The sequence below is a fragment of the Penicillium argentinense genome, assembly GCF_028826775.1.
Source record: "Penicillium argentinense strain IBT 30761 chromosome Unknown utg000009l_segment0_segment0, whole genome shotgun sequence".
NCBI lineage: Eukaryota > Fungi > Ascomycota > Eurotiomycetes > Eurotiales > Aspergillaceae > Penicillium > Penicillium argentinense.
Window position 1 is genome coordinate 5,590,124 of NW_026622668.1, and position 25,286 is coordinate 5,615,409.

At 52.9% G+C, this 25,286-nt stretch overlaps 13 protein-coding genes across 13 annotated transcripts; 6 read left to right on the plus strand and 7 right to left on the minus strand.

The window, feature by feature from the left end:
- Positions 1 to 286: 286 nt before the first annotated feature.
- Positions 287 to 1,745, plus strand: N7532_009669 (acyl-CoA dehydrogenase family protein; the record flags this gene model as incomplete). Its single annotated transcript, XM_056622160.1, has 3 exons — positions 287 to 499; positions 534 to 1,511; positions 1,584 to 1,745. 3 exons carry the CDS (start codon positions 287 to 289, stop codon positions 1,743 to 1,745), a joined length of 1,353 nt encoding a protein of 450 aa, XP_056472966.1.
- Positions 1,746 to 2,139: 394 nt separating this feature from the next.
- On the plus strand, positions 2,140 to 3,921 carry N7532_009670 (putative amino acid permease (Can1); the record flags this gene model as incomplete). The annotated part of the gene is made up of 3 exons (XM_056622161.1): positions 2,140 to 2,320; positions 2,392 to 2,409; positions 2,471 to 3,921. The coding sequence occupies 3 exons, from the start codon at positions 2,140 to 2,142 to the stop codon at positions 3,919 to 3,921; spliced, it is 1,650 nt and encodes a 549-aa protein (XP_056472967.1).
- A 228-nt stretch (positions 3,922 to 4,149) lies between these two features.
- On the minus strand, positions 4,150 to 5,685 carry N7532_009671 (uncharacterized protein; the record flags this gene model as incomplete). The annotated part of the gene is made up of 4 exons (XM_056622162.1): positions 4,150 to 4,947; positions 5,013 to 5,273; positions 5,334 to 5,431; positions 5,487 to 5,685. The coding sequence occupies 4 exons, from the start codon at positions 5,683 to 5,685 to the stop codon at positions 4,150 to 4,152; spliced, it is 1,356 nt and encodes a 451-aa protein (XP_056472968.1).
- A 1,117-nt stretch (positions 5,686 to 6,802) lies between these two features.
- On the minus strand, positions 6,803 to 8,095 carry N7532_009672 (putative phosphatidylglycerol specific phospholipase; the record flags this gene model as incomplete). Its single annotated transcript, XM_056622163.1, has 1 exon — positions 6,803 to 8,095. The coding sequence occupies one exon, from the start codon at positions 8,093 to 8,095 to the stop codon at positions 6,803 to 6,805; it is 1,293 nt and encodes a 430-aa protein (XP_056472969.1).
- A 532-nt stretch (positions 8,096 to 8,627) lies between these two features.
- Positions 8,628 to 9,231, minus strand: N7532_009673 (Magnesium transporter MRS2/LPE10; the record flags this gene model as incomplete). The annotated part of the gene is made up of 3 exons (XM_056622164.1): positions 8,628 to 8,943; positions 9,027 to 9,160; positions 9,220 to 9,231. 3 exons carry the CDS (start codon positions 9,229 to 9,231, stop codon positions 8,628 to 8,630), a joined length of 462 nt encoding a protein of 153 aa, XP_056472970.1.
- Positions 9,232 to 10,313: 1,082 nt separating this feature from the next.
- N7532_009674 (acyl-CoA dehydrogenase) lies at positions 10,314 to 11,809 on the plus strand (the record flags this gene model as incomplete). The annotated part of the gene is made up of 3 exons (XM_056622165.1): positions 10,314 to 10,408; positions 10,536 to 11,384; positions 11,443 to 11,809. 3 exons carry the CDS (start codon positions 10,314 to 10,316, stop codon positions 11,807 to 11,809), a joined length of 1,311 nt encoding a protein of 436 aa, XP_056472971.1.
- A 446-nt stretch (positions 11,810 to 12,255) lies between these two features.
- Positions 12,256 to 13,860, plus strand: N7532_009675 (uncharacterized protein; the record flags this gene model as incomplete). The annotated part of the gene is made up of 1 exon (XM_056622166.1): positions 12,256 to 13,860. One exon carries the CDS (start codon positions 12,256 to 12,258, stop codon positions 13,858 to 13,860), a length of 1,605 nt encoding a protein of 534 aa, XP_056472972.1.
- A 246-nt stretch (positions 13,861 to 14,106) lies between these two features.
- N7532_009676 (pH-signaling protein PalC) lies at positions 14,107 to 15,843 on the minus strand (the record flags this gene model as incomplete). The annotated part of the gene is made up of 3 exons (XM_056622167.1): positions 14,107 to 14,125; positions 14,194 to 14,447; positions 14,512 to 15,843. The coding sequence occupies 3 exons, from the start codon at positions 15,841 to 15,843 to the stop codon at positions 14,107 to 14,109; spliced, it is 1,605 nt and encodes a 534-aa protein (XP_056472973.1).
- A 341-nt stretch (positions 15,844 to 16,184) lies between these two features.
- Positions 16,185 to 16,738, plus strand: N7532_009677 (uncharacterized protein; the record flags this gene model as incomplete). The annotated part of the gene is made up of 2 exons (XM_056622168.1): positions 16,185 to 16,224; positions 16,404 to 16,738. 2 exons carry the CDS (start codon positions 16,185 to 16,187, stop codon positions 16,736 to 16,738), a joined length of 375 nt encoding a protein of 124 aa, XP_056472974.1.
- Positions 16,739 to 17,290: 552 nt separating this feature from the next.
- On the minus strand, positions 17,291 to 18,847 carry N7532_009678 (uncharacterized protein; the record flags this gene model as incomplete). The annotated part of the gene is made up of 1 exon (XM_056622169.1): positions 17,291 to 18,847. The coding sequence occupies one exon, from the start codon at positions 18,845 to 18,847 to the stop codon at positions 17,291 to 17,293; it is 1,557 nt and encodes a 518-aa protein (XP_056472975.1).
- Positions 18,848 to 19,343: 496 nt separating this feature from the next.
- Positions 19,344 to 20,901, minus strand: N7532_009679 (ERG4/ERG24 ergosterol biosynthesis protein; the record flags this gene model as incomplete). The annotated part of the gene is made up of 2 exons (XM_056622170.1): positions 19,344 to 19,355; positions 19,420 to 20,901. 2 exons carry the CDS (start codon positions 20,899 to 20,901, stop codon positions 19,344 to 19,346), a joined length of 1,494 nt encoding a protein of 497 aa, XP_056472976.1.
- Positions 20,902 to 21,469: 568 nt separating this feature from the next.
- Positions 21,470 to 23,195, plus strand: N7532_009680 (tRNA-ribosyltransferase family protein; the record flags this gene model as incomplete). The annotated part of the gene is made up of 8 exons (XM_056622171.1): positions 21,470 to 21,544; positions 21,622 to 21,872; positions 21,902 to 21,985; positions 22,105 to 22,425; positions 22,483 to 22,540; positions 22,600 to 22,677; positions 22,740 to 22,927; positions 23,006 to 23,195. 8 exons carry the CDS (start codon positions 21,470 to 21,472, stop codon positions 23,193 to 23,195), a joined length of 1,245 nt encoding a protein of 414 aa, XP_056472977.1.
- A 635-nt stretch (positions 23,196 to 23,830) lies between these two features.
- Positions 23,831 to 25,228, minus strand: N7532_009681 (aminotransferase class I/II-fold pyridoxal phosphate-dependent enzyme; the record flags this gene model as incomplete). Its single annotated transcript, XM_056622172.1, has 3 exons — positions 23,831 to 24,157; positions 24,222 to 24,364; positions 24,427 to 25,228. 3 exons carry the CDS (start codon positions 25,226 to 25,228, stop codon positions 23,831 to 23,833), a joined length of 1,272 nt encoding a protein of 423 aa, XP_056472978.1.
- Positions 25,229 to 25,286: the final 58 nt, after the last annotated feature.

Here is a 25,286-nt window from a genome sequence, read left to right on the forward strand (position 1 = left end):
ACAAACCAGCTCTAGTCCTCCCTTGCTGAGCCAGAGTGATTATCGGCAACATTCTAAATTGGTTTGTATTATAGTATATAGTCTTGTCCCAGGATCTTGTACTCCTAGTATGTGCATTGTCTCGAGTTCCACCGCTGCCGAGGTCCGAATGCGGGGAAGCTCCCGGTCCTCTATATATTGCAAGGATGAGAGTACAGCATCATCCGTGGCGCTCATTACAGTGTACAGCCCTGCACCAGTGAGTTAGTAGTTTATTATTAATTTCAGTCCGGGTGCAGTTGCCGTCATGAATTTCGAGCTGCCGGATGCGCTGAAGAGCCATCTCGGCTCGATCGACGCCTTCATCGCTGCCACGATTCTGCCGCTGCAACACTCGCACGACAACAATCGTTTCTTTGACCACCGTCGCGAGCACGCCCGCACCGACTGGGAGAAGGATGGCAATCCGCGGCCTGAATGGGAGCAATTGCTGAGTAGAATGCCCTCCAGATTGTGGACCGTGTGTTTTACTGGTTGACACCCCCCAAGGAAAGGCCCGCGAGTTGGCTGACGAGGCTGGCTTCTATCGCTTTGCACTCCCCCAGGAGTACGGCGGCCAGGGACATGCTGATACCAACCTGTGGATGTCGGCCATCCGCTTTCACCTGGCTTCACATCCGGTCTATGGAGGCGGACTCGGTCTGGCCAATGACCTCCAAAACGAACACAGCATCGTAGGCAACTTCCCCGACGTTTTGATGCTTCACCATTTTGGCAGCGACGAGCAGCGGCGAACCTTCATTCCCGCTCGTCTGCGCGGAGAATTTCGAATGACCTTTGGCCTGACGGAGCCAGATCATGGCAGCGACGCGACCTTCATGTCAACCTCCGCGCGCAAGGTGCGCGATGGCTTCGAGATCACCGGCACTAAGAAATGGCAGACGGGGGCGCACCACTGCACGCACTTTCTGATCTTCGCGCGGACGGCGCATGTCGACGGATCAGCCAAGGGTATCACGGCCTTCCTCGTGCCACGCGAGACCCCGGGGGTGCGCATCGCCAGCTACGAATGGACACTGAACATGCCGACCGACCATGCGACGGTCGCGCTCGACCGCGCCTGGGTGCCCAATTCGGCGATCCTGGGCTCCGTAGACCAAGGGCTCGCCATTGCGCAAACCTTTGTCCATGAGAACCGCATCCGCCAGGCGGCCAGCTCGTGCGGCGCGGCGCGGTACTGTCTGGATCGAAGCATCGAGCGCGCTCGGTCGCGCAAGATATGGGGCGACGACAAGCGGCTGGCGGATAATCAGGCTATTCAGTTCCCGGTGGTCGAGCTGATGACCCAAATGGAAATGCTGCACTTGCTCATCCTTAAGACCAGCTGCGACATGGACCGCGTCGTGGCCGAGTGTCGATCGACGGGGCACCGGCCGTGGGTGGAAATCGAGCGCCGGCTGAGTGATCGCGTGGCGATGTGCAACTTTTGGGCGAATCGACTGTGCTGCCAGGCGGCGGATCGTGCCATCCAGGTGTGTTTCACTCTTGCTGTTTTCAATTTTGCGACGTCTGTTTGCTAAAGGTGCCCCTGACTGACATTCCAGATCCACGGGGGCGATGGCTATTCGCGCCACTACCCCTTCGAGCACATCTATCGCCATTTCCGCCGATACCGCATCACCGAGGGCGCGGAGGAGATTCAGATGCGCAAGATCGCTGCGTACATCTTCGGATTTGTGGGTCCACACAAGCAGGCGAGGATTTAAAGATGTCGGCCATGTCCAACGGTTCTCCCGGGCGCCTCCAGCCCGATTGGATTATCAGCACTATATACCACTTTCTACCACTATCTGCCCTTCGGGACCCTCACATTATTGCCTTCTCCCATTGCCCGTACGTCGTAGCGCGCCGGCCTCTCAGCTGTCCAGTCCAGCCTTGACCCGGTTTGGCCTTCCCTTTCAGTTGATTTTACCTAACAAATTTGGCTCCGCGTGGCGCCGGTGGGCCTCGCCTTGTCGGAACCCCACCGAGCCAACGGAAACGGAAGTCTGCACCCTCGTAAAAAAAAAAAAAAAGAGAGAGAGAGAGACAAAGAAACCTCCAAGTTGCTCTCTGCCTGTTGTTCCAGCTATCGTCCTCCTGGTGAGGGTGCCCGTCAATATGGCATCTGAACATGTCGCCTCTGAGGGTGTGACCGAGAAGATGCCCGAAGCCTCGACCGACTACAAGCAGGCTGCGCAGGACATCAAGCCTTCCGATGCAGAGGACCACAACGCACAGTCGCCGCCCGGCGAGCTGAAGCGCAAGCTGAAGAGCCGGCACCTTCAAATGATCGCCATCGGTTCGTCTTTTACCCTTTGCTGGAGCTCAATGCTGCATACTAGACAAGATATACTAACGAGACGACCGCAGGCGGCACGATTGGAACCGGTGAGCTGCAAAGTCAGCTACCAGATATGAACGTCTTGCATACTAATCCAGATTAATCCAGGACTCTTCATTTCCAGTGGAACCGCTATCGCGTACTCGGGTCCCGCGGGGGCTCTGATTGCCTACATCTTCGTTGGCACCATCGTTTTCTCCGTCATGACTTCGCTCGGCGAGGTGGCTACCTATATCCCCATTCCCGGCGCCTTCACCTCCTATGCGGCTCGTCTGATCGACCCGAGTCTCGGATTTTCTATGGGATGGATCTACTGGTTTAACTGGGCATCGACATTCGCAGTCGAGCTTACCGCGACAGGCACCATCATTCAATACTGGGACCCGAGCCTGAATATCGCTATCTTTATCGGGGTTTTCTGGGTCCTCATCACCGCCGTTAATTTTCTACCGGTGAACTTCTACGGCGAGCTGGAATTCTGGTTTTCGACAATCAAGGTCGCCACCGTTATTGGCTTCATGATTTTCGCCATTTGCATTGACGTCGGGGTAGGTAAACAGGGATACTTGGGCTTCCGCACCTGGGAGGATCCGGGAGCTTTTGCTACACATCTGATCGACACCCCGAAGTCGGTCGGCAGGTTCGTGGGCTTCTGGGCCGTCCTGATTCAAGCCGGCTTCTCCTACCAGGGCACGGAGTTGGTCGGTGTGGCTGCGGGTGAAACAGAGAATCCACAGAAGACGGTCCCCTCGGCCATTCGCAAAACCTTTGTCCGAATCCTGCTGTTCTTCGTGTTGACCATCTTCTTTATTGGTCTTCTGGTCCCTTACACTAACTCGCGACTCTCCACCACAAACAACAACGCGTCGTCGAGTCCGATGGTGATCGCGGCAGACCTGGCCGGAGTGAAAGTCCTCCCAAGTCTGATCAACGCAGTGCTCCTGACGGTGGTTCTCTCCGCCGCCAACTCCAACGTTTACAGTGGTAGCCGTGTCTTGATGGGTCTCTCATTGGAAGGCTTTGCTCCGAAAATCTTCAGCCGGGTCACCTCGCACGGTGTGCCCTACGCCAGTGTGGCCCTAACCGCGGCATTCGGACTCCTAGGCTTCATGAACGTATCAGAGAATGCGGGACAAGTCTTCAACTGGCTGGTTAATCTCTCCAGCGTGGCAGGCTTTGTCACCTGGTCTTCCATCAACGCCTGCCATATCGCATTCATGCGGGCTCTGGCAACACGTGGTATCTCCCGTGATACACTCCCCTACAAGGCCATGCTCCAACCGTACTTGGCCTGGTATGGGCTTTTCTTCAATATTCTCATTGCGTTGACGCAGGGATTCACCTCGTTCATCCCCACGTTCAACGTGTCTGACTTCTTCGTTGCATACATTTGCCCGATTGTCTTCGCCGTCCTCTACATTGCTCATAAGGCTATCACCCGATCACCCTTCGTACGCGCATCGGAGGCTGATCTCGACACTGGTAGACTTGACTTCCAAAAGGAAGTCGGCCCGCCTAAGCCATGGTATTGGCGAGTCTGGGGCTGGGTGACAAAGTAGCGGTCGGTGTAATAGGGCCTAGGCCTTCTTGATTTCCTTTATTAATGATTGCATTGCTGAGCCTTGCTTTAAGACTTGAATATATATCAAATTTTGCATATAAATCTCGGAAATTCTTTTTTTAATCACATGCGACATCGCAGCAAATGTTGGCTTTGGTGCCTACTGACCCACGTCCAACGGATCCCGCTTGGCCAGCGCATCCATCGAGTAAATATGGATCCGGTGCTACACTATCCTCATATACCGCGCTACCACGGAAATACCACCCACTGCTGCTGTTATACCCGTCCATATTACAATCGAACCATACCCCCTCCCATATCCACCCCACATTGTGATGTTTTCTCGACCACCGCCGGTCTTCAACAGTGCTTCACTCAGGGGGCCACTTGCGACATTTCCGATGCCTCGACCTGTTTCCATAAAAGGAAATATCACACTGACATCTGCCGCGGGGTTTGCTTGTTGGATTTCATGTGCGATGCTTGACCATGTGGATGAGTAGCCACCTGCGAGGAGCCCGTACCCAATGCAAAAGACATACAAGGACGGTATATTTTGAGCAAACCCCCAAATGAAAAACACAGCAATCGTAGTTCCGACAGTGCATAAAAGGATGCATCGGGTGACATGATACCGATCAGATAGGAAGCCGATCATGACAGAACCAAACACTGATGAGATGTTGAAGAGTGTCACCGTCAGTGAAGACAAAACCTCACTGGCCCCCATGCCGTGTGCATAGGTTGGTAGATAAATCGTGGGTAGGAAAAATCCTAGCGCTTGCATGGTGTTGCCAATCTGATAGACCAGATATACTCTGCTGTATAAAAAGTTGAAGTTGAGCCGATGCTGTCGAACGTAATAAGATGCTGGAAGGCGTGGTCGGTGGAAGTATAGAAATGGCAGAGAAAGAACAAATAATGCGATGGCCGAGATTCTTAGAGTCGCCTGCACGCCATACTGGTCAAGCAACCACTGGATGATAAGGGGAAAGATGATTCCAGAGAGCCCTGAACCGGCCTAATTGTACACTGGTTAGTGAATACAGACACTGGATCGTTGGTGACAGCCAGCGGGTCACTTACCCATACCACACCAAACGCAAGACCCTTCCGCTTCACGAACCAGTCCGACATGAACAAGATTGAAGGTGTGTACGCCAAGGAGCCACCCACGCCAAATCCAATACCTTGGGAGAGAATGAGATGGGTAACGCTCGAGGAAAATGAGCTCAGTGCCAACGATAAACACATGATCAAAACGCCAACTGTGGATACCCAACGAGCAATCTGTGGCATCAAGATCATACCTATAATAGGCAAAGGTGCTATCAGATATGCAAGTCCCTAGAGATCACAATCAGTCAGGACCCGATGTTGGCAAGGAAAGTGAAAATGGGTCGATACCATTGCGCATGTACCAATCACAGCAATGTTACTTGACCCTTTAAATGGCTCATGTGCACTGTAATATCTTTGGAAAATTCCAAAAGAAAAAGCAAAACCTGCTCTTTAGTCAATAATTTGGCTGAGAGCTATTTGGTTTTGATCTCAACTCACCCCAAACGAGTGCCTCGAGAACTGCGCTTGCTAATAGAAAAAGCCAGGCGTGTCTGCCCCCATCGATGGAAGGGAAAACACTCTCCGAAGTCACGTTATGGGCCTCATTGTCACAAGCAATGCAGCTTGGGGACTCTCGAGCATCTGACGAAGGCTTTGACTTTGCGTCACTGATTTCACTGCTTCCTTTAGGCGTCATTTGGGCGGTGAAATCGACGCAAGACTGATAAGTTTCATAAAATCATGAAGGCAGCGACCGTGAACCCGCAGAACAAAGTGGGAATGTGACCGAAGGGATAACAGGCTGGCCGATGAAATCTTCCCGGTGATAAGATGTTTCATAACGCCATAGCTTTTCTTCAGGCTCTGCATACATCATGCAGTAATCTCCCCAAACGAAGATCTTTGTCGCACCAGTGAACCCGGTTAGCCCAATTTCCCCGCAGACCCGATACCCTGCTATATCAGTCAGACAACGCAACTGCCCAACCTTCCGTTCAACTCTCCTTCAAAAGGAAGGGGGGTCTATTCATTCCATCTCATTTAATTCGCCTGGTGGGAATGTTTCTGTATGTGGAATGCCGAAAGGCCATCGGAATGTAGCACCCTGTTCTGAAAAATCTCCTGTGATATTTGTCTGTATCCCTACTAAGCCACACAAGTTCAGATAACTTTGAATGACATTCAATAGTCCTCCGGCTTAAACTGGAACGCATAGTCTGTGAAACCCTCGGCCGATTCTCTGTCTTGAAATCTGAAGCACCAGGGAAGTGGATCTAGCTTACTGAATATGTAGAAGGCAGTTGATTCACAACCCTTCGCGTATATGACGAGGTAAATCAAGGGATAGGTGACCGGGCACGGAATCAGGCATAAGCACGATAGAGATAGAGTACGCAAGCTAGTAGCAAGAATGAAACGGAAGTGACAATCAATGTCGACACTGGCACCATTTTTAACATGGTTTCAAAGTGAGAATCTAAATTATGCTGGGAAGGTTCTACTGATGTGGTAGCAGGTAGGTAGAAGACAAGGTTTTATGACTATAGGAGACTTTTTGATCAATGGTAAAGCGAACTAACCCCATGGAGATGTCCAATAAGTGACTTTGACCACCTCGCTACGAGAAATTATCCTGCCTACATCGTATCTCATGGCATCTAGTGGCATCTAACAATTGGCTTTATAGATGACTTGGTTTCCGCAAGCAGTCAACCTACGTGGTAGACAGTCTGTTGTTCCAGAAAAACATCATGTAGGAGAGGCGCTGAGCTAGGCTTTTATTTTAATTAAGCTCGTTACTAATAGTGAATATTTCAGAAATCTGCAGCATCCGGCAATTTCTCCGGTGTATCTTCGCGAAATTGGGTCCGAATCAGGTTCCGAAATGACGGTGACCAGTCGACCCGCGGGGTGAGGGTGTCAAGCTCCCATAGTTCAGAGAGAAATTTGAGGATGGAAGTATGGGTAAACTCCGCCTCTTCATCTGAAGGCTGGCTTTGAACCAGACCCTTGTCAACCCAAGGCGAAATCAGCATCGTAGGTACGCGAACCCCCAGACGGTTGAAGTGAAATGTGTATGGACGTCCGTCGCGTGCCACCTCGGTATATGTCAAACTATCCCCCGGCGGCACATTCGCCGGGGGAGAGACGTGGTCGGCAAAACCTCCATGCTCATCGAATGTCAAGATGAACAGTGTTTCATTCCATTGTGGAGAATTTCGGATGGCCTCGTAAATGCTCTTCACAAAGGTCTCTCCCATATTGATGGGAGACGGCGGATGCATCGACATGTAGTTGCAACACTCCGGGTTGATCCAGGAGAACTGTGGCAAGTTCCCATTCTGTGCATCTGTGTAGAAGCGTTCGATGGGTCGAATTCTGGACCTGCCATTGTCAGACTTGGCTGTCCACTTGTAAAACAAGGCATCCGGTAGGAATGCGGGGTCTGATCTGGTCGAGTTTTCATAGTTGATCCAGGTAACTCCCTTCTCCGACAGTTGTTCAAATATGGATTTCTGCGGGAGACCCGATTGATTGAATGCGTCATCGTTCATCCCGTGGCCGTAGGAGGTGCCGGAGGTCAAGTATGCGCGGTTGGGATTTGTAGGCCCCGGGACAGCAGCGAACCAGCGGTCGAACAGCACGAAGTTCTCGGCAATCGCGTTGAACACGGGGATATGGTCGGGGGTAAAGTAGTTGATGACCTCTGCTGCGCGGGTCGCATTGTCCTGTTCATAGGAGGCTCGCTGTTCGGTGATGAATCCCTCCATCGCAGGTTTGGCGCCCACGAGGGGGTGGTAGGTCCCAAAAATCTGCATGTTTCCTCCGGCGATACTGTGGTTGGGGTCTTCGGAGGCAATGTTTTGCGCTGTGCTATCGGCGCATACTTTGGGGGACTCAGTCAGCGAGATATTGACCGGGTTGCAGAAGGGACGGTTCACGACTCCGTTAATCTTGCGATCGTATGTGAGTCCGCCGAAGAAATGGTCGAATGACAGGTTCTCTTGCACCAGCACCACCACGTGCTTGATGTTGTCCAAGCCCGAGGCGGCATGCGATCGGGCGACCGCGAGCACCAGTACCAAGAGCACCAGTACCAGAGACATCGTTGATGTGAGACGATTGCAAGAGGTGAAGCTGGACTCAGAACGATCGAACGAGGCTGGCCAACTCAAGGAGCTCGGCCCCCTCCGCATTTCCCCACCGGGGCCGTTTCACCTGCTATTACTTAGTAATAATGCGTAGTCCCAGGGGAAAGACAACGAGATGGGTGAACGGCAGCAACAAAATGAGCTCATCGGTATCATTGTTTCTTGAAGTTGGGAGAGAAGTGCGGTTTGCGAGAAAAACGCGGAGCGGGAGGTTCATTGCGCATCCGCGAAGTAAACACCAACTTGACGGAGCTAACGCTAAACCCCGAACGGCACTGACTCCATCCTCACACATCTACTAGAATTCATAGTATTACTCATTACTCACCAGGTAGCAATCGTCGTGGCGGTGTAAATGGAACATAGAATGCGTGGTTTGGAGGGACTGCGGATGGATCCAGCTTCTAGGGTTTTGAAACTAATATGACAGGTTGATGGATACTCCCTAGACCCTCCGGGCTGCCGCACCTTGCACAAAACTCACAGTTTAGAGCTGAGACCTGCGGAATTTTGCCAGTTTCCGCATACCGACTCGTGCAACGCCGATCGTCTCCACGGTGCACCCCGATGCAAGCTGCGCAAATGCCGGGTAGCTCTCTTCGAAGGAAATAATCACATTTATCCCGAACAGGCCGGTGACAAAGGTGGAGACAGCAAATCCGAGCATCCAAGTCTTCAGTTGAGCTCTTTTCAAGGTCATGATTTCATTGTTCCGGATATCGAAAACGGATTGAATGGTATCCACCATGTGGTTGTCCTCCCCAAGCAGGGAGCTTGCCCACTCGGCGATGACATCGGCATTTCTGTAATATACCTCGAGTGAGTATTCAACCTCCTGGTTATTTTCGGTGAGTGTGCCTTGCCGGCTTGCCGGTCCGTCAGGTACATCATCGCCATATCCTCATCATTGATAAGCACCTCTTGCAGTGACGAGCGTACTTGACGTGCCTGCTGTTCCGTGCCGACGAATCGTTTCCCATAGTCCTGAAGTCTTCGAAGGGCGGAATGGACCGAGTCCTCCTTTTTCGAATCAGACAAGCTCTGCTCGACCTCACGTCGAGTCAGAATAATATAACTACAAAAACACGCATCGTCACTCAAAGTATTACTAAGACAACGCTCAAGAAGCCCTCCAACACTATCTAAGATCACTAAGATCACCATATATCAGGTAACCAAGTGTAGCTATCTATGAATACATACTGCTGTATTACTAGCACAGAAATATGCTGATCCACGGGCTACGAATAGGAACTAACGGCAAAAATGAGCACTAACGAATCGCCTAGTTCGATATGAACAGGATGTCACGGTTAGAGAGAGCCTACCACTACCAGCACAGCCAGTGCAGCTAGTTCAACGTGTTGAACAGCCTCCGCCCGCACTAGTTGAACAGCCTATTTTGCAACCCCCATCAGCCAAGCGCGCACCACCAACCTGTAGCAATTGTCGGGAGATTGGCCATATAATGACCTATTGCCCTAATAGATAGTTTTATGGATTTACTGGTGTTTTGGTAGTTTAATCTTATTCTGAACCTTTAGCAGTGGGCGGGCTGCGCGCCTAACCTTATGCGCAGGCTGACCGTTAATTACGTTAAATAACTACTCCAATACTATGTAACACCAGAGCAACTGAGCGACGTGGGGTGGACCATCAGACCGACCTGGCAAGAAATGTAAATATGCTACTCCAGAACATATACCGCGGATATTAAATTTTGAGTGATGTGTTGACACTTTTCTCACATTATCCAGAACACCTGATCATGAACATGAGTTTGAAATTACCCCACGGGGGGATATATACATCCATCAGGGCAGTGTCCATGACGGTGCACGCATTTTGATTCGCACCCTGATGTGCGTTAATTAGAAATAGTGTATTCACAGCTGCCAATTCTCTGTGCAACCCATCATTCCAACGCCAGCGATACAGTACGTCGCAATCTCCAATGTGTGAAGGGTCCTCTGCACTGCACCAGGCAGTCTTGTCGGCCCGTGATTTGATCCACCCGGCTGCCGCTTACGATCTCCGCGCCGCCGATAGCCGAGGTCCCCCAGTTCTAATCGTCCCCAGCTCGTTCCTTGTGATTTATCACTCCAGAGTGATTCCTTTTTTCCTCTCCCACCACTGCAGTGTGTGCGGTATTGTTTCTCCCTTCGCTCTCGCCATGGCCTCCCTCGTTCGCGCCTTGCGCCCCCTGTCGCGCACCGTCCCCTCCGCCCGCTTGGCTTCCAGGCGTTTCCCTGGCCGCACCGTGCCGAGGTATGGATGCTTCCCAATCCCACTGTCAAGGTGCTCTGCACGACACTGCGTAGACACCACTGTCGCTGGAGATCGCACCCTTCCCGTGTACAACATTGTGCTGACCGAGCTTGTCTCGACATCTTAGTGCATATGCATTTTCCACCACTCCCCGCCGGCGGGAGGCCGACCTCTCTGATCTCACCCCGACACCGATCAGCCTTTTGTCCGAGACCGAATCGATGATGGCCGATACGGTCCAGAAGTTTGCCCAGGAGCAGATTGGACCGAAGGTCCGGGACATGGACGAAGCTGAAACCATGGATCCGGCGGTGGTGGAGCAGCTCTTTGAGCAGGGCCTGATGGGCGTTGAGATTCCCGAGGAGTACGGCGGAGCGGGCATGAACTTCACGGCGGCCATCGTGGCCATCGAGGAGCTCGCTCGCATTGACCCCAGTGTCAGCGTCATGGTGGATGTCCACAACACCCTGGTCAACACCGCCATCATGCGCTACGGCGACGCCCAGGCCCACCGCACCTGGTTACCCAAGCTTAGCACGGGCACTGTCGGCTCGTTCTGTCTTTCCGAGCCCGCATCGGGCTCGGATGCATTCGCTCTGCAGACCAAGGCTGAGAAGACCGCTGACGGATACAAGCTCAACGGATCTAAGATGTGGATCACCAATGCCATGGAGTCCGGGATCTTCATTGTCTTCGCCAACCTGAACCCCAGTGCCGGATACAAGGGCATCACCGCGTTCATCGTCGAGAAGGACACTCCGGGCTTCTCCATCGCCAAGAAGGAGAAGAAGCTTGGCATCCGGGCCAGCAGTACTTGCGTGCTCAACTTCGACGACGTGGTCATTCCCAAGAGCAATCTGCTTGGTGAGGAGGGCCAGGGCTACAAGTATGCCATTAACATCCTGAATGAGGGTCGCATTGGTATTGCCGCCCAGATGACCGGTCTGGCCCTCGGTGCATGGGAAAACGCTGCCCGGTACGTGCTTTGAATGCTCCCTATGCTGATGAGCCCATGCTAACTTTTCTTCTTCTAGATATGTATGGAACGACCGCAAGCAGTTTGGCCAACTGATCGGAGAGTTCCAGGGCATGCAGCACCAGATTGCTCAGGCCTACACCGAGATCGCGGCCGCCCGCGCACTGGTCTACAACGCTGCCCGTAAGAAGGAGGCTGGACAAGACTTTGTGCAGGATGCCGCGATGGCCAAGCTGTACGCCTCGCAGGTTGCCGGACGCGTCTCCGGCTCTGCTGTCGAGTGGATGGGTGGCATGGGCTTCGTCCGCGAGGGCACGGCCGAGAAGATGTTCCGCGACAGCAAAATCGGAGCCATCTACGAGGGTACCAGCAACATCCAGCTGCAGACCATCGCTAAGCTGTTGCAGAAGCAGTACACTAATTAGACCGACTCCAGTGGATCCTCTCGCCTTGACTACTAGACACAATCCGACCCGCCCATTGGTCGTCGGGCAAGGATGATTCGTTTTTCTTGTTTTCCCTCACGCTTAGTGTACAATTTGGCAGGCCAGGAGTACCGGACATCAATGATTGAACTCGTCCCATGTGCATGACCACTATTTGTGTTTCCTACATTAGTGTAGAGACCGCGTGCCCCCTAGGCTCGTTTGTAGTCGCGAGAGTCGCGAGAATTGTCAAGTGGTGGAGACGTCGTGGTGATTGCCCTAAGCGGAATAGCCGCCGATCCCCGCGTGGAACTATGTATCTCTTTTTTCTTCCTCACCTTTCTTTTTCCTCTCCCTTCCTCGCCGTTCGTGATGCAAGCCACCTCCAGACCGCGGTACGCAGCAGCAGCCCACTCCCCGTGCGACTGGATGCTGAGCACGCCCAGATGTCGCTGCTCGACCTGCCCCCAGAGCTCCTCGGCATGGTTGCATGCCACCTCCACAGCCTGGCCACCATTTCCGCCTTGATGAAGACCAGCCGATGGCTTCACCAATTCCTGCAGCAAGGCGGATTTCTCTACGACCGAGTCCCTGCCAATCGACGCGATACGGTGTTAAGGATAGCATGCGCGGAAGGAACAAAGAAGCTGGCGCATGCCATGCTGTCGCGAGGGGCGAACCCGACGGCAGAAGCTCGTCACGGCCAGAACCCCGAGGAGCCGCGTAGTTCGATCGAGTATGCGGCAGACAGGGGCCATGCAGACATCATTGAGATGATACTTGATCACGACACTCAGATCTTTCTCGCCGATGCACCCTCTTATACCTTGAAACGTGCATTCGACCGGGCCATTGTCAAGGGACAAGCACAAGTGGTTAGGGTTATTCTAGACCAGTCCAAAAAGGCCACCTCAGAGACTGCCCGGGGACAGAAGTCGGCGCAATTCACCTCCCAATTGTTGGACCACGGCCTCAATTTCGCTTTCCGAGATGCGCAGGAAGAGGTCGTCGAGGCACTCTTGGCCGATGATCGCGTTCGTTTGATCGAGTGGAATTTACCCGCAGCGGCCACAGGTGGAAATGAAAGGCTCGTGCGACGATGCCTGGCGGGACTGCCTCACAATATGGCCAATTATGCGGCCAGCATGGAAAAGGCCGCGAGTTGTGGAAATGCTGGGGCGCTCAAGGCGATTTTGGAGGTGGAGGGGGTCGATCCAAACACCACCGTTGGATACTCCCAACCCCCCTTACTGGTTGCTGTGAAGAATGGCCATGAGAATATTGTACAGACCCTACTGGAAAGATCGGACGTGCAGCCCGAACTAAAAGATTCGCTTGGCTGGACGCCGTTTGCCATCGCCGCCCGGAAGGGGTACCGGGGTATCATGGAAATACTATGGAAATCAGGCCGAGTGGACATCGGCTGGACCTCCATCATTGGCCAAACCCCTCTGTCCCTGGCAGCAGAGGCCGGTCATGGAGACGTCGTCGATTTCCTCCTGTCACTCAAGGGTGTCGATGTGGACTCCCCCAACCCACAGGGACGGACGCCGTTGTCGCTGGCGGCCGGGGCTGGCGCGGCGCGTGTGGTGAAGACGCTCTTGGAAACTGGCCGAGTGGACCCTAATTCTCGAGATTGTGATGGACAGACGCCATTGGCATGGGCGGTCATGCAGGGATTTCCCATGAGGACATCCGGTCATGGCCAACGAAACGCGCAACTTGCACGAGAGGAGAAGCAAATCCTCGCCCTTTTGAAAGACCCGAGCGGCGCAGAACTCGAGCCTCCCACCAATAGCCATTCCAAAGACCCGGATAATCGGCGGAGGGAGGAAGCCACTGAGCGAGGCATGGCTGTATTGAACCACCTTCTGGCACGGGAGGAGGTTTTTCCAGATTCGCGAGATAACCAGGGCCACACCCCCCTGTCTTACGCTGTAAGATATCGACATGTCGAAGCTGCACGTCTGCTCCTGGCGACGGGGAAAGTAAACTTGCACAACAAAGATAGCAGCGGTCGAACACCGTCCGACTGGATTACCAAGCGCTGAGCCTGCGGCATGAGGTCGAGGGAAATACATAGTGCAAAACTCAATGCGAACCATAACACAAACCAAGGAATAGGTTGATTTCCTCACTGTGAAAGAAGGTGGCAAAAAAATAGAATACAGAGTATATACTCGAGGTAGTAGTCGCTTGGCAATACATGTAAAAGAGAAGCTTCAAAGAATATTTCTGCAAAAGAACACTGTGAACACAGCACCGCGTTGGCCTTGTCCGTAGAGCCCCAAAGAGGTTCAAGTTCGGACCGTTGAGCTCGATGTGACTCAGTTTTGTATTGGTCTGTTCGACATTGGGCTTGATAGTCTTCATCAATAGTATACGTTGGACGCAGTCTGTGCTCGATCAGGGAACCCCCGGGTGGGTTTGGTGCGGCTGGAGCCGCATCTTCGTCGCTATCATCATGATCGCTTCCAAATTGCCAGTCTTGGTTTTCGTCTGGCGGAGCCCTCATATGCAAAAGCTGGTCCGAGTCTAGTAATGGGGGCTTGTACGGTGCAGGTGGAGAGTGGATGTCACGGCCCGATGGCAAGTTGGCCAGTAGCGGAGCCGATGCTGGGATTAATTGAGTATTGATCTGCCACGAATACGGTCAATTTCTGATATAACAAGATATATAGGGCACAAGAGAAGAAACTTACGGTATCGTTCATCTTCACCCATTTGGTTTCGAGCATATCAATCACATTGCCTTCTTCACCACGACCCGCATCGTCACCAGGATCCAGAGAGCCCTTCTTGTTGCGACTACCTCCTGCATCTTTCTCAATCTTTCGTTCCTCCCGGCGCTCGGTCCATTCCCGCTTAAGTCGAGAAAATCCTCCTTTGGAGGTCGTGGCACCAGTCTCGTCCCCAGCTGCAAGCGAGGACACCCCAACATTCCGCCGCCCAAGAGGCGTGTTCGCCGCTCTCAGCCACGCGATGCCTTCGCCGACCTTGCCCGCAAGCTCAGCATCTATGCCGAAAAACCGGCAAGCACGCGCGCGAGCTACACGGCCTAACGCTCCGGCATATCGAGTGATTTCTTCATCGAGGCGACCTGCTGTGCCGGCTCCTGTCCCGGCGGCGCTGAGGCCGGCAGCGGCCTGTTCAGCATACTCCGCCGCACGCACGCATAACCGGGCAAACAACAAGGCGCGAACTTTGGGAATCTCCGGCGCACGAACCATCCACTCCCGATCATTCGGGTTGCGGGCTTGGATACAAGCTGTGATGTATGCATCGTCCTTTAGAACAGCGAGCAAAGTGGCCTCAGCCAGTGCGAGAGAAGCGAGTGCCGACTGGGTGGAAGCGTTGATATCGGGAACTGTCGACGAGGTGGCTGCTGTCAAAGCCGGAGAGGACGCAAGTAGACCATGCACGGAGCTCGCTTGGAGGAGATTCTTTGTCGCGGTCTGTATGGCCACCGCTCGCTGCTCAGAAGTCGGCGTGGTGGCAGCATACAAGGACTCGACCACGCAAACCCGTGCTAGCCGGCTTAGAACATAGCCCAATGTCGTGAGCGTAAATGCGACTTCGAAGTCAATACCGCGACCTGACAGTCGACCACCCCGGGCACGACCAGGGCCAGTGGAGTGTGTTGCGACCGGCTTGATGCTGATTCCACTACTCGTAGACAGTGTGGGTTTCCACGCCGACTCGATCTCGGCGCGTAATACGATCTCAATCTCATCCCCAGATTGAGGAACCTCCGCTGCTCCGCTCGTATTCAGGACCCCCGACGCCGATCGGCCATGTAGGCCCCGTACGATTGCGAAAAGGAAAGGAATGTATTCGGTGAGTGCTGACAGGACGGTAGGCAGGTGAGCGTCCTGTCGCGAACCTGGGGGAAGTCGTTTATGTGCCTTCAGGGCCAGCCTGAGGGCATGGCGAGCGGTGGAAGCGGCTTGGGGGAGGGAGGGATGCGTGGGAGATGCGATAAAGGATTGGAAGGCGAGAGGCGAGGTGGTCGGCAGGGTAAACGCGTAGACCATGGCGATGGTGGATGGGTTTGGGGGGAGTTATAGACGCGAAGCGGAGCTGCGGGGGCGAATTTGTGGCGGCGGGGTCACTTTCTAAAGGTAGGCTTGGCGGGATGTGATGCACTGCACAAGTGTATCACTCCAGCAGCAATATCATTTTAGTGTTAGTGTATACTGTGTCTAGCCTAGGAAGTCCAAAACAAGAATGAAGCGATCGGAGAACGACATTAGATACATACTGGCATTACAGTTACCAATATCAAACTTAGATGACACCCAGTTATATTTTAGATACTTATTCCAGTGAAAGCGGAGATAAAAGCACGATGCACTATACTTTAGTTTTTCATAGTATGCCTGGGGTAATTTATCTTGAATATGTGTACTACCTCGGTACACTCAATAGTTAAGTCTGTCTTAGTTGTCTGGATCAAGCAGATGTGAAACAATGGTTCTCCCAGCAACTCAATATTGACAGTCCCGAATCCATTCCCAGGCAACAAGGCGGGGATAATCCGACCGTTTTCCTACATGCGAGGAATCTCTGCGACCAGTGGGCTGGTCCACTCAAGAGGTCGACAGCGCGCAGTCGGTCCGGACGCGTGGAGGCGGCCAACTGGAGGTTTTGCGCGGTGGTCAGCGCGCAGCCCCAGGTGTCGTCGACATTGACCATCATGCCAAGACACACGGCGGCATCGTGAAGAATGCGGACCTTGGTGAGACCACTAATGCGCGAAAGCTTGATATTGACCCCTGTAATTTCGGTTCCGTGGGCGGCTACGAGATCGGCCATGGTGAAGACACACTCTTTGAAGATTACCGGCAAGCCAGTACGATGACCCACTTCTGCACAGTCAGAAGGCTACCGGCATGGCAGTTCCAGCGGAAGCGTGATATCCTGCCCTAAAGCTCGGGCAAAGACTAGGGCCTGGTCGAGGTTCCAACTCGCGTAGGCATCAGCCCAAACCCTCGCAGATAGCTCTGACCTTCCAGGCATGCATCGAGCGGACCATCTCCGACCTTGAGTTACAAGGCCATCACTCCCTTATGTCAGTTTAGCCTTTGCCTTCTGAATGGTGGTCGGTGATTCAGTATTAGTCCTGGATTAGCATGTTGATAGCCCGAAAAGAAAAGGGGAACGTGAGTCAACAGAACCTGCTGCCCTATTTGCATCTCGATTATACCACATCAAAAGCAATGGCATTCAATGCCTGGTTGTTGGACAGGCGACCTGTAGAAATGACTATATGCGAGAAGCGAAACGCTGGTGCCTTGGATATGTAGATTGATTTTATATACGTGAGTCGATCGATTAAGCAACCTAGGAAACTTCGAATGGATCCAAGCGGGGCTGCAGCCGTAGCGAACGGTGGAAATGGCGACCAGGTCCAGGTCCAGTGATTTCTTTATCGTAGCCCCTAGATTACCAGATACCAAGACCGATGTTGATATAGAAATATTACGAAGGCTCGTTTCCCTGTTTGTCTACCCAAAAGTGCTCCGGGTGGAACGAGCTTTCATCCATATAGTCCATCAAAGGCTCACGACAAGGACTGAGCACTTCGTCCAAGAAGCGACAGCCCTCAAGGTCCATGACATCAAGCTGGCCGCAGTAGAACAGCTGCGCGCTCGGGGTATTATGTGCATAGTCTATCTGCGCCGGCAATCGCAGAATGAAATCAGAGAGCCACTTGGCAAATCGGCCATTGATATCGGAGTACTTGGGCGGATTTTGCTCCCCAAGTTGCATGTTTTCTACGCACCACTGCGTGATCTCAGGAGAATGGGCTGGGATCGATTCTGCACTGGCGCGGATAAGAGCCTCGAAGAACGCCTGATTCAGATGTGGATTGTCGCGACCCGAACGGGTCACCGTCAGAAAATGATCGGAAGGAATTGTATAGTAGGTGGCGCGGCCGTCATTATGGCTCCCGAAGCGATAGGTAAACTCGTCTATTTTAAGAAGCGAGGTCATCGCGTTTAAGTTAGAAGTGCGGATCGCATTCGTCACTCCCTGGTGCAGTGCGGTGCGGTCGACGAGGGTCTGGGAGTCTGGACGAAGCTGACTGGAGCGCGTCCAAAAGTTGTTGGAACACAGGCGCAACATTTCAAGGAAAGTGACATCGTCGGCCGTGAAGCCGCCGCTGCGCCCCCGAAGAAGACGTGGCGGGAAGGCATGGAGCTGAATGGCCGGCCACACAATACTCGTTTTCCAGGTCAGCGAGCGTAGTTCAACCAGAACATTGGGTTTGATATGGAGCTCGTAGTCGTGCGGGCCGGGGAGTTGGGCCATTCGGGCGATTTGCGGAGATTGCTGGCTGAGAAGTTCCGCAAATCGATGAAGCGGCTTCCCTTTGCCTTCGAGAACGAGCGACTTGTTGCCCTCTTGCCGCGTCATGAACCGATCCAGTGTAGCCTGCTGGTCGGGTTTCATCACCATCCCCGCGTTAATCCAATGGCGGTGGAGAGTGAGAATCATCATCTTCGGGATTTGCTCCCGGACACGCTGCATGGTGCACCATCGGCAACGGAAGACCGCTTCCTGGAGGCGAGAGCGCTCGTCGAGTGTGAGAGGCACATAGTCCAACGGCGCGAGGATCGCGGCCATGGCCTTGCTGAAAGGGTTGTCGGTCGGCGGGTCATCCCAACAGGCAAGAATGATGAGGAGGCCATAGATGTGTTCTCGGGAAATCGCTGCAGCAAGCACCGGCGACGCGCGAGGAAGGTTGAGGTTCAGCGAGTAAAGGAAGATCAGCTCGATAACCTCGACGGGCAGTACTTCCAGCATACAGAGGGCGCGCCGACGTACTGGAGGAGCCACGCTGGGCGATGCGGATGAACCTGTAAGGGGGGACCGAGATTGCGAAGGAGTATCGCGAGAGTGTTTCAATCGACGACCCGGACGGCGTTTGCTGGCTGCCGATTGTGCAGATTTTGAGATTGCATTTGGGCGGAGTGGTTGGAGACTCCGCGACTCTGTCCGGCGTGAGGAATCCTCACCTTTCCGAGGTGCCATCAGATCGCAATGAACGGCGTCTAATCAAGGCCTCACCCATTGCTCCGCGTCGGAGATCCCTGAGGCGTGGTGAAGCCGGCGTTGGGAAGCCGTTGGAGCAAGTTGTTGACGGCCAGCATCGCAAGGCCGCAAGGCCGAAAAACCGTGTTGGAGGGGGTGGATGCAAACCAAGCAAACCGAGCAAAGCCAGCAGACGCGGTACTCTCCGCTAAAGTACGGGCACCTCGGCCCAACCCTACCGCTGAAGTAGACAGTCATTAATTGAACGACGAAAAATATTATCCACTGGGGGACACGACAATCACTATTGCTTTTGCGGGAGCTGCTACTCTAGAATTGTTTGCAGTCTACTACGTAGTCTACTAGGAGTTGTGACGATTCGTACATGCATCATACAGATCTTTTCTCAGTCGGTCTTGGTACCCTCAAACTCCTTTTCATCCTATGAGGGTGTGCGTGATTTGATTCCTTTGGTCTCAAGAATCTCGAATACCTTTTAAATGACATACTGTTGATGCGTTAGTGGAAGAGACTTTTGAAACGCGAGGATGATGAAGCCAATCGCAGCTTACCGGGATGAAAAGGTATGGGACTTGTCTCTCATATTCCCTCCACGCTTCTCCATACTTATGCCGGCACTTGTTAATATCGCGCATAGCACGATGGGTGATCATAATACTGAAGAAAGCCGGATAGAACCACGGGAATGGGCTGTTGAAACCAGTGATCAAGCCCCAGGAAAGGGAGAAAAACATATCGCAGCTGTAGTGAACCTTGCGTGCCAGGCCGTACCACCCATCTGCTAGGATGGTATCGCCATTCTCGGCCACAATGGTCTTAGGACTGTGGATCTCCTGCCAGGGAAGCTGTGGGAAAGTATGACGCTTGACCCAGGTTCCACGCTCCATCATGCGGAAAACATTCTTTTGGCTGTTGGCAGTATCCCAGACCCAATAGACAAATAAGTAAGAGATAAAAAATGCGCCTAGGGCGTATTTGTTCCATGCATAAGTAGATGGTTCGTGGTTGGCGAGATAGAGGGTGCAGTGACAGTATGACATAGGAACACCCGCCATGTTCCAAAACGTCAACAAGAAGCCTAATTTCTCCTGATACATATCCCAGGTTGTGGTAATAAGATGCTCAGCTTTAGAGCAGGCATTGGCGTAGGTGTAGTGCGCCATCACGAGAAACAACACTTCTCCAGAGACGTATCCATATCGCTCGTACTGACGGGCAGCAGCAGCACAGCTCAGTCCGAAAAGAATGAACCACGGAATCCGTACTTCGTAGAACATTTTAAAGTCCAGAATGCCGAAAAGACGCGGGTTCAATTCAGCACCCATGAAAAAGTCATAAATTGGGTACCCGGTGATCCGGTGCTGCGCTCCACGGGCAAATGCAGAGACATAATTGACGATGCTCACGAGGAAGCCCGAAATGATAGAAACAGACAGCAACGGACCAAATTCGTCGAGGAATGTATAGATGGGGAACAGCCCTGTGCCATGTAAGGTAGCCATGACCATAATTGTCAAGTAGAAACTCGTATAGGCGGAACAGTAGTACTTCAACTGCTTGCCACCAAGATGTTGGAGAGGCTTGCCGTAGCAGGTGAAGCCAGGCATGAACAGATAGCATGCAGCTTCGAAGATATAGTAGAGCCAATAGATGCGCCATGCTCGAAGATGTGGAAATGCGCCCGTGTAGACCAGAGTGCCTAAGTGACGGGCAAACTGCGACCAGGACTCGTCCTTGCCGGGGAGCGGTAGCTTGCCATCATAGTACGTAGCGCCAATCCACATGTAATACATCAAGAGCGGGAAACCCGTCATCAGGGCAAGACATCCTAAAGATCCGCCGAATTCGAAATGCCCGGAGTAGTCGACTTTGGGGTCCATTCCGGGGCGCCAACCGCCAGTGATGTGCTCCTTGGCAAAGTCATTGGGCTGTCCATTGGCCTTGTCCTGAGTGTTACTCGTGTCATTAGATGTCTGACCATTCGTGCTTCCCCCATCTGTCTTTTGGGTTCGAGACCGCGCGGTAAGTTTCATGCTAGATGGCAAGTACCGCAATCCAATGGGGTGGTTTCAGAAACCAGGTATTGACTTGAATGGGCCGATGGCAAGGGAGGTCTGGGTGAGGGAGACTGAGAATAGAAAGACAAGAGAAGAGTGTGAAAGAAATCCGTCGGGTTTTCAATAAATGACCGGTCGCGCGCACAGGAGTTAACGAAGGTCAATTGGGGGCCAAGCCACAGCCCCCTGAACTTGGCGAGTGCTACACTGAGCGATTGAAGTGAGGTCGATCTGAACTCCGAGGCACCATGTTCCTTAATTTAAATTGTTTTTCTATTGACGCTGCTTGCTGATTCGTGAGAAAAGTAGGAAATCCAACTGGCAGAGGTTAGTATGTATGCAGTAATTCGGAGTCAATCGATTGACGGGTGTCGATCCGCCGATCTGACGGCTGTCAGGCACCAAGGCATCCAGGCACCGATCGCTGCCTCGTCGGCGCAACTTCTTCGTCCTCCGCGGGGCTCGCGTTTGCCTCCATGCAATGCAGCGCGCTGGAAGTCGCCTCAAACACCTTGGCTTACTCCCCTGTATTCGCGCTGTCTCAATGTCGACCACAACCAAGCCGGCCAGCAAGGCGATGCCTTCGGCATTGACCTTGCACCGCCACGCGAAATGTTCAGTACGCGATATGCAATGAATTTCCCTGTAGCCCGATCAATAGCTGACCCAGGCCGGTTCGGTTTTCCTTCTAAACAGACTACCAAAGCCCGTGCAAGCACCCTTGACCTGCCTCATGGCTCCGTTCCCCTCCCGGTCTTCATGCCTGTCGCGACGCAAGCGTCCCTCAAGGGCTTGAGCTATGATCAGCTTCGCGATACCGGCTGTATGCTCTGCTTGAACAATACATACCACCTTGGCCTAAAGCCCGGGCAGGAGGTGCTAGACGCTGTCGGTGGAGCACATAAGTTGCAAGGATGGGACCGGAATTTGTTGACAGATAGCGGAGGGTGAGAGGTAACGCAAACCCCACAATTAGGATCAGCGGGCTGACCAGGGTCGTGATGGCGATGCAGTTTTCAGATGGTATCTCTCTTGAAATTGGCCACCGTTACCGAAGAAGGTGTGCGGTTTCTCAGCCCGCATGACGGCTCACCCATGTACCATCATCCCCAGTTTCCCTGGGGCGCTTTGCACCGGATTTTGCGCTACGAGAGAAACTATTGACTGACGAAATGCCAGGCTCCTCACCCCCGAGCATTCGATCTCCCTCCAAAATTCCATCGGCTCCGATATCATTATGCAATTGGACGATGTGATTGCGACAACATCACCGGATCACGCGCGCATCAAAGAAGCCATGGATCGTTCTGTACGGTGGCTAGATCGATGCATTGATGCACACAAGCATCCCGAAAGTCAAAATCTCTTCTGCATTATCCAAGGTGGACTGGATTTGGAGCTTCGAAGGCAATGCTGCGCGGAAATGGTGGCTCGAGACACCCCCGGTATCGCTATTGGAGGGCTGTCAGGGGGCGAGGCCAAAGAAGAGTTCTGCAAAGTGTACGCTGCATCTTATATTCTTGTCCTCATCGAAAATCTGAGCTGATTGTACGACAGGGTTGATACTTGCACTGGACTTCTTCCTGAACATAAGCCTAGATATGTGATGGGCGTGGTACGCTTTTCCTTTGGAAACAGCTTTCCTTGCTTCAATATACTGACTCTTCTGTACAGGGATACCCCGAGGATATTATCGTAGCGGTGGCTCTTGGTGCCGACATGTTTGACTGTGTCTGGCCAACCCGTACAGCGGTGAGTTTCCAAGATTCACCAATCTGGACCACAAACACTACTCTAACAGTATCACTTCCTAGCGGTTTGGTAATGCTATTGTGTCTACGGGCACGCTGAATTTGCGTAATAGCATATATGCGAATGACCACACTCCCATCGAGGAGGGCTGCACATGTGCCTGTTGCCGTCCCGCTGATCAAGGCGGCCTTGGCGTTACCAAATCTTATATGCACCACGTTACGGCAAAGGAAACCGTCGGCGCTCACCTGTAAGATGGCCTTCCCATCTCTCTCTCCATGAGTAGCCGTTTTCCATTTGTCTATTTCCCCGCTAACACGTTTGGCAGCCTCACAGTTCACAATGTTCACTATATGCTGAACTTGATGGGGGCGGCCCGGCAAGCCATCATTGAAGATCAATACCCCGCTTTCATTCGCAAATTCTTCTCAGATATTTATCAAGGGGATAAGTCCCAATATCCCGAATGGGCCGTCGGGGCTTTGCGGGGTGTCGGGATGGACTTGCTCGAAGATTAGCAGTCTCTGCGCACCCAAAACTGGAACTACAACCCATCATATGCCGAACGAGGATGTGCTTTGATACCCCTGTTTCCAAGAGCTACCTAGGTAGTAGCAATGCTAGATTAAAAAGAGAGTGAAAAATAACAACGCAAGAAAAAAGGAAAACATAAAACGAATACGACTGGTTACACCTGATAGCTTCCAATGTTGGAGTGGTCATACCATGGGTGATGCAACAGATGCCCCAGCAGACATACCATCAGCACTCAATGGTCTTATATTCGATATTGGTGTGCTAATTCACTAGGTAGCTTGCATAGTGACCACTCATCTGATCATCTTCCTGGTTATCCACCCACTCACCCACGTGATCAGCGGGGTCACCTATTCTGTGCACTGCAGTGTGATAGCTCACAGCCCAGGGCATATAAATGGGCTCGGCACAGGAGTATTTATTCAGAAAGCAGAAGGTCTAAACATCTACTCATACTGCCAGGACATTCAGATTCAAGCGTTAATAGATACCTGAATGGCCAGGAAGGGGGCTTGGGGTAGGAGACAAAACAGGGGTGGTTGTAGCGATCCCCCAACATGAGAGATCTACATTTGAGATATTTTCTGGCACATAACTTCACCAGCCATTCAAGAGATCATAGCTTGGTCATTTGTTTTCCGGACAAATCAAGCCATGACTGAATTGATTGTATCAGGCCATCAATCTCCTGCTCTGTGTTTCCGGCATGCAGGCAAACCCGAACCCGTTCCTTTCCTTCGGGGATTGTGGGTGGCATAATCGCGCGGACAATATACCCGTCTTGCTGGCATGCGCTTGCCAGCTGGCGTGGTTGCGATGTTCGTAGTGAGAAGATGGGAGATGTGGGGAAATGGTCCACCTCGAACAGAACTGACGGACTTGTCCGCAGAGTGGCAAGACGGCCGTGCAGATGCCGAATCAATCGCTGGAGCTGGCCTTGTAACTGTTCAATAGGCGTAAGTAAATGATCATGCATCAACCAATTCTTCAGGGCCAGGTCAATTTACAGGTTGTGTTTCGCCGGCTGACAAAAGCTCGTAGGCTGTTCGAATCGAGGCCAGGAACGGAAAGCCAAGAGCGGTGGTGTAGATCAAGCTCCGGGCGTAGTTGATCAGGTAGTCTCTCGTTTCCGGTCCGCAAAGGACCATTGCTGGACGAAGATGTTAGTTGTTGAACACTCTTCCGCTGTCTATCCTGGGCAACGCAACATACCCCCATGGCTGGCCAGGGCCTTGCCAAATGTATGCACCCGAATAAATATGCGATCTTGGACCCCGAGTTCTTGCACGACGCCAGCTCCACGGGGTCCAAACACGCCCGTCGCGTGTGCCTCATCGACAATAAAGTATCCGTTTTGTTGGGGCAGCAGCTCGTCCACCACTTCAATGAATTCCTTGATTGGCGCCACATCGCCATCCATGCTGTAGATGGACTCTATGACCACGAAGACATTCTTGGCCCCCTGGTGCACCTTGGGGTCCTCCTTGATCTGCGCCTCCAATGCGCCCCGCAGGCCTTGCGGGGAGCTGTGTGCAAACATCACCCGCTTTCCTGCTCGCGACAACCGCATCCCCTCGTGGACACTGGCGTGAATGAGTTCATCGTAGAGAAGAAGATCCCCCGGTTGGGGGATACTCGACAACACTCCGACGTTTGCATCAAACCCCGAGTTAAACAACAGCGCTGTGGGCGCGCGGTGAAAGTCGGCCACGAAGCGTTCTAGATCTTCGGCGTAGGCAGAGTTCCCATCCAATAGTCGTGACCCGCCACTGGCAAATGGAAACCCTTCTGGGACGCTGTTGAGATGACCCAAGAAGCGAGTCCGATAGGCCGGAGACGTGGCCAGCGAGAGAAAATCATTGGACGAGAAATCCACCGTCTCTTGGGGGAGGATGGTCAACCGGCGGCGCGCAGATCTGGTTTCCCGGCGCGACAGGGCCTCCGATAACGCATCAATGAGTCTTCCGGGGGCCGCGGGCGCTGTGCCCCGGGTCTCCTTGTCTGATGCACTCATCCTCTCGAACGCGCGGTGATGTTCTCGACAGAGTTCCGTGGACGAAGTTGAATTTGAC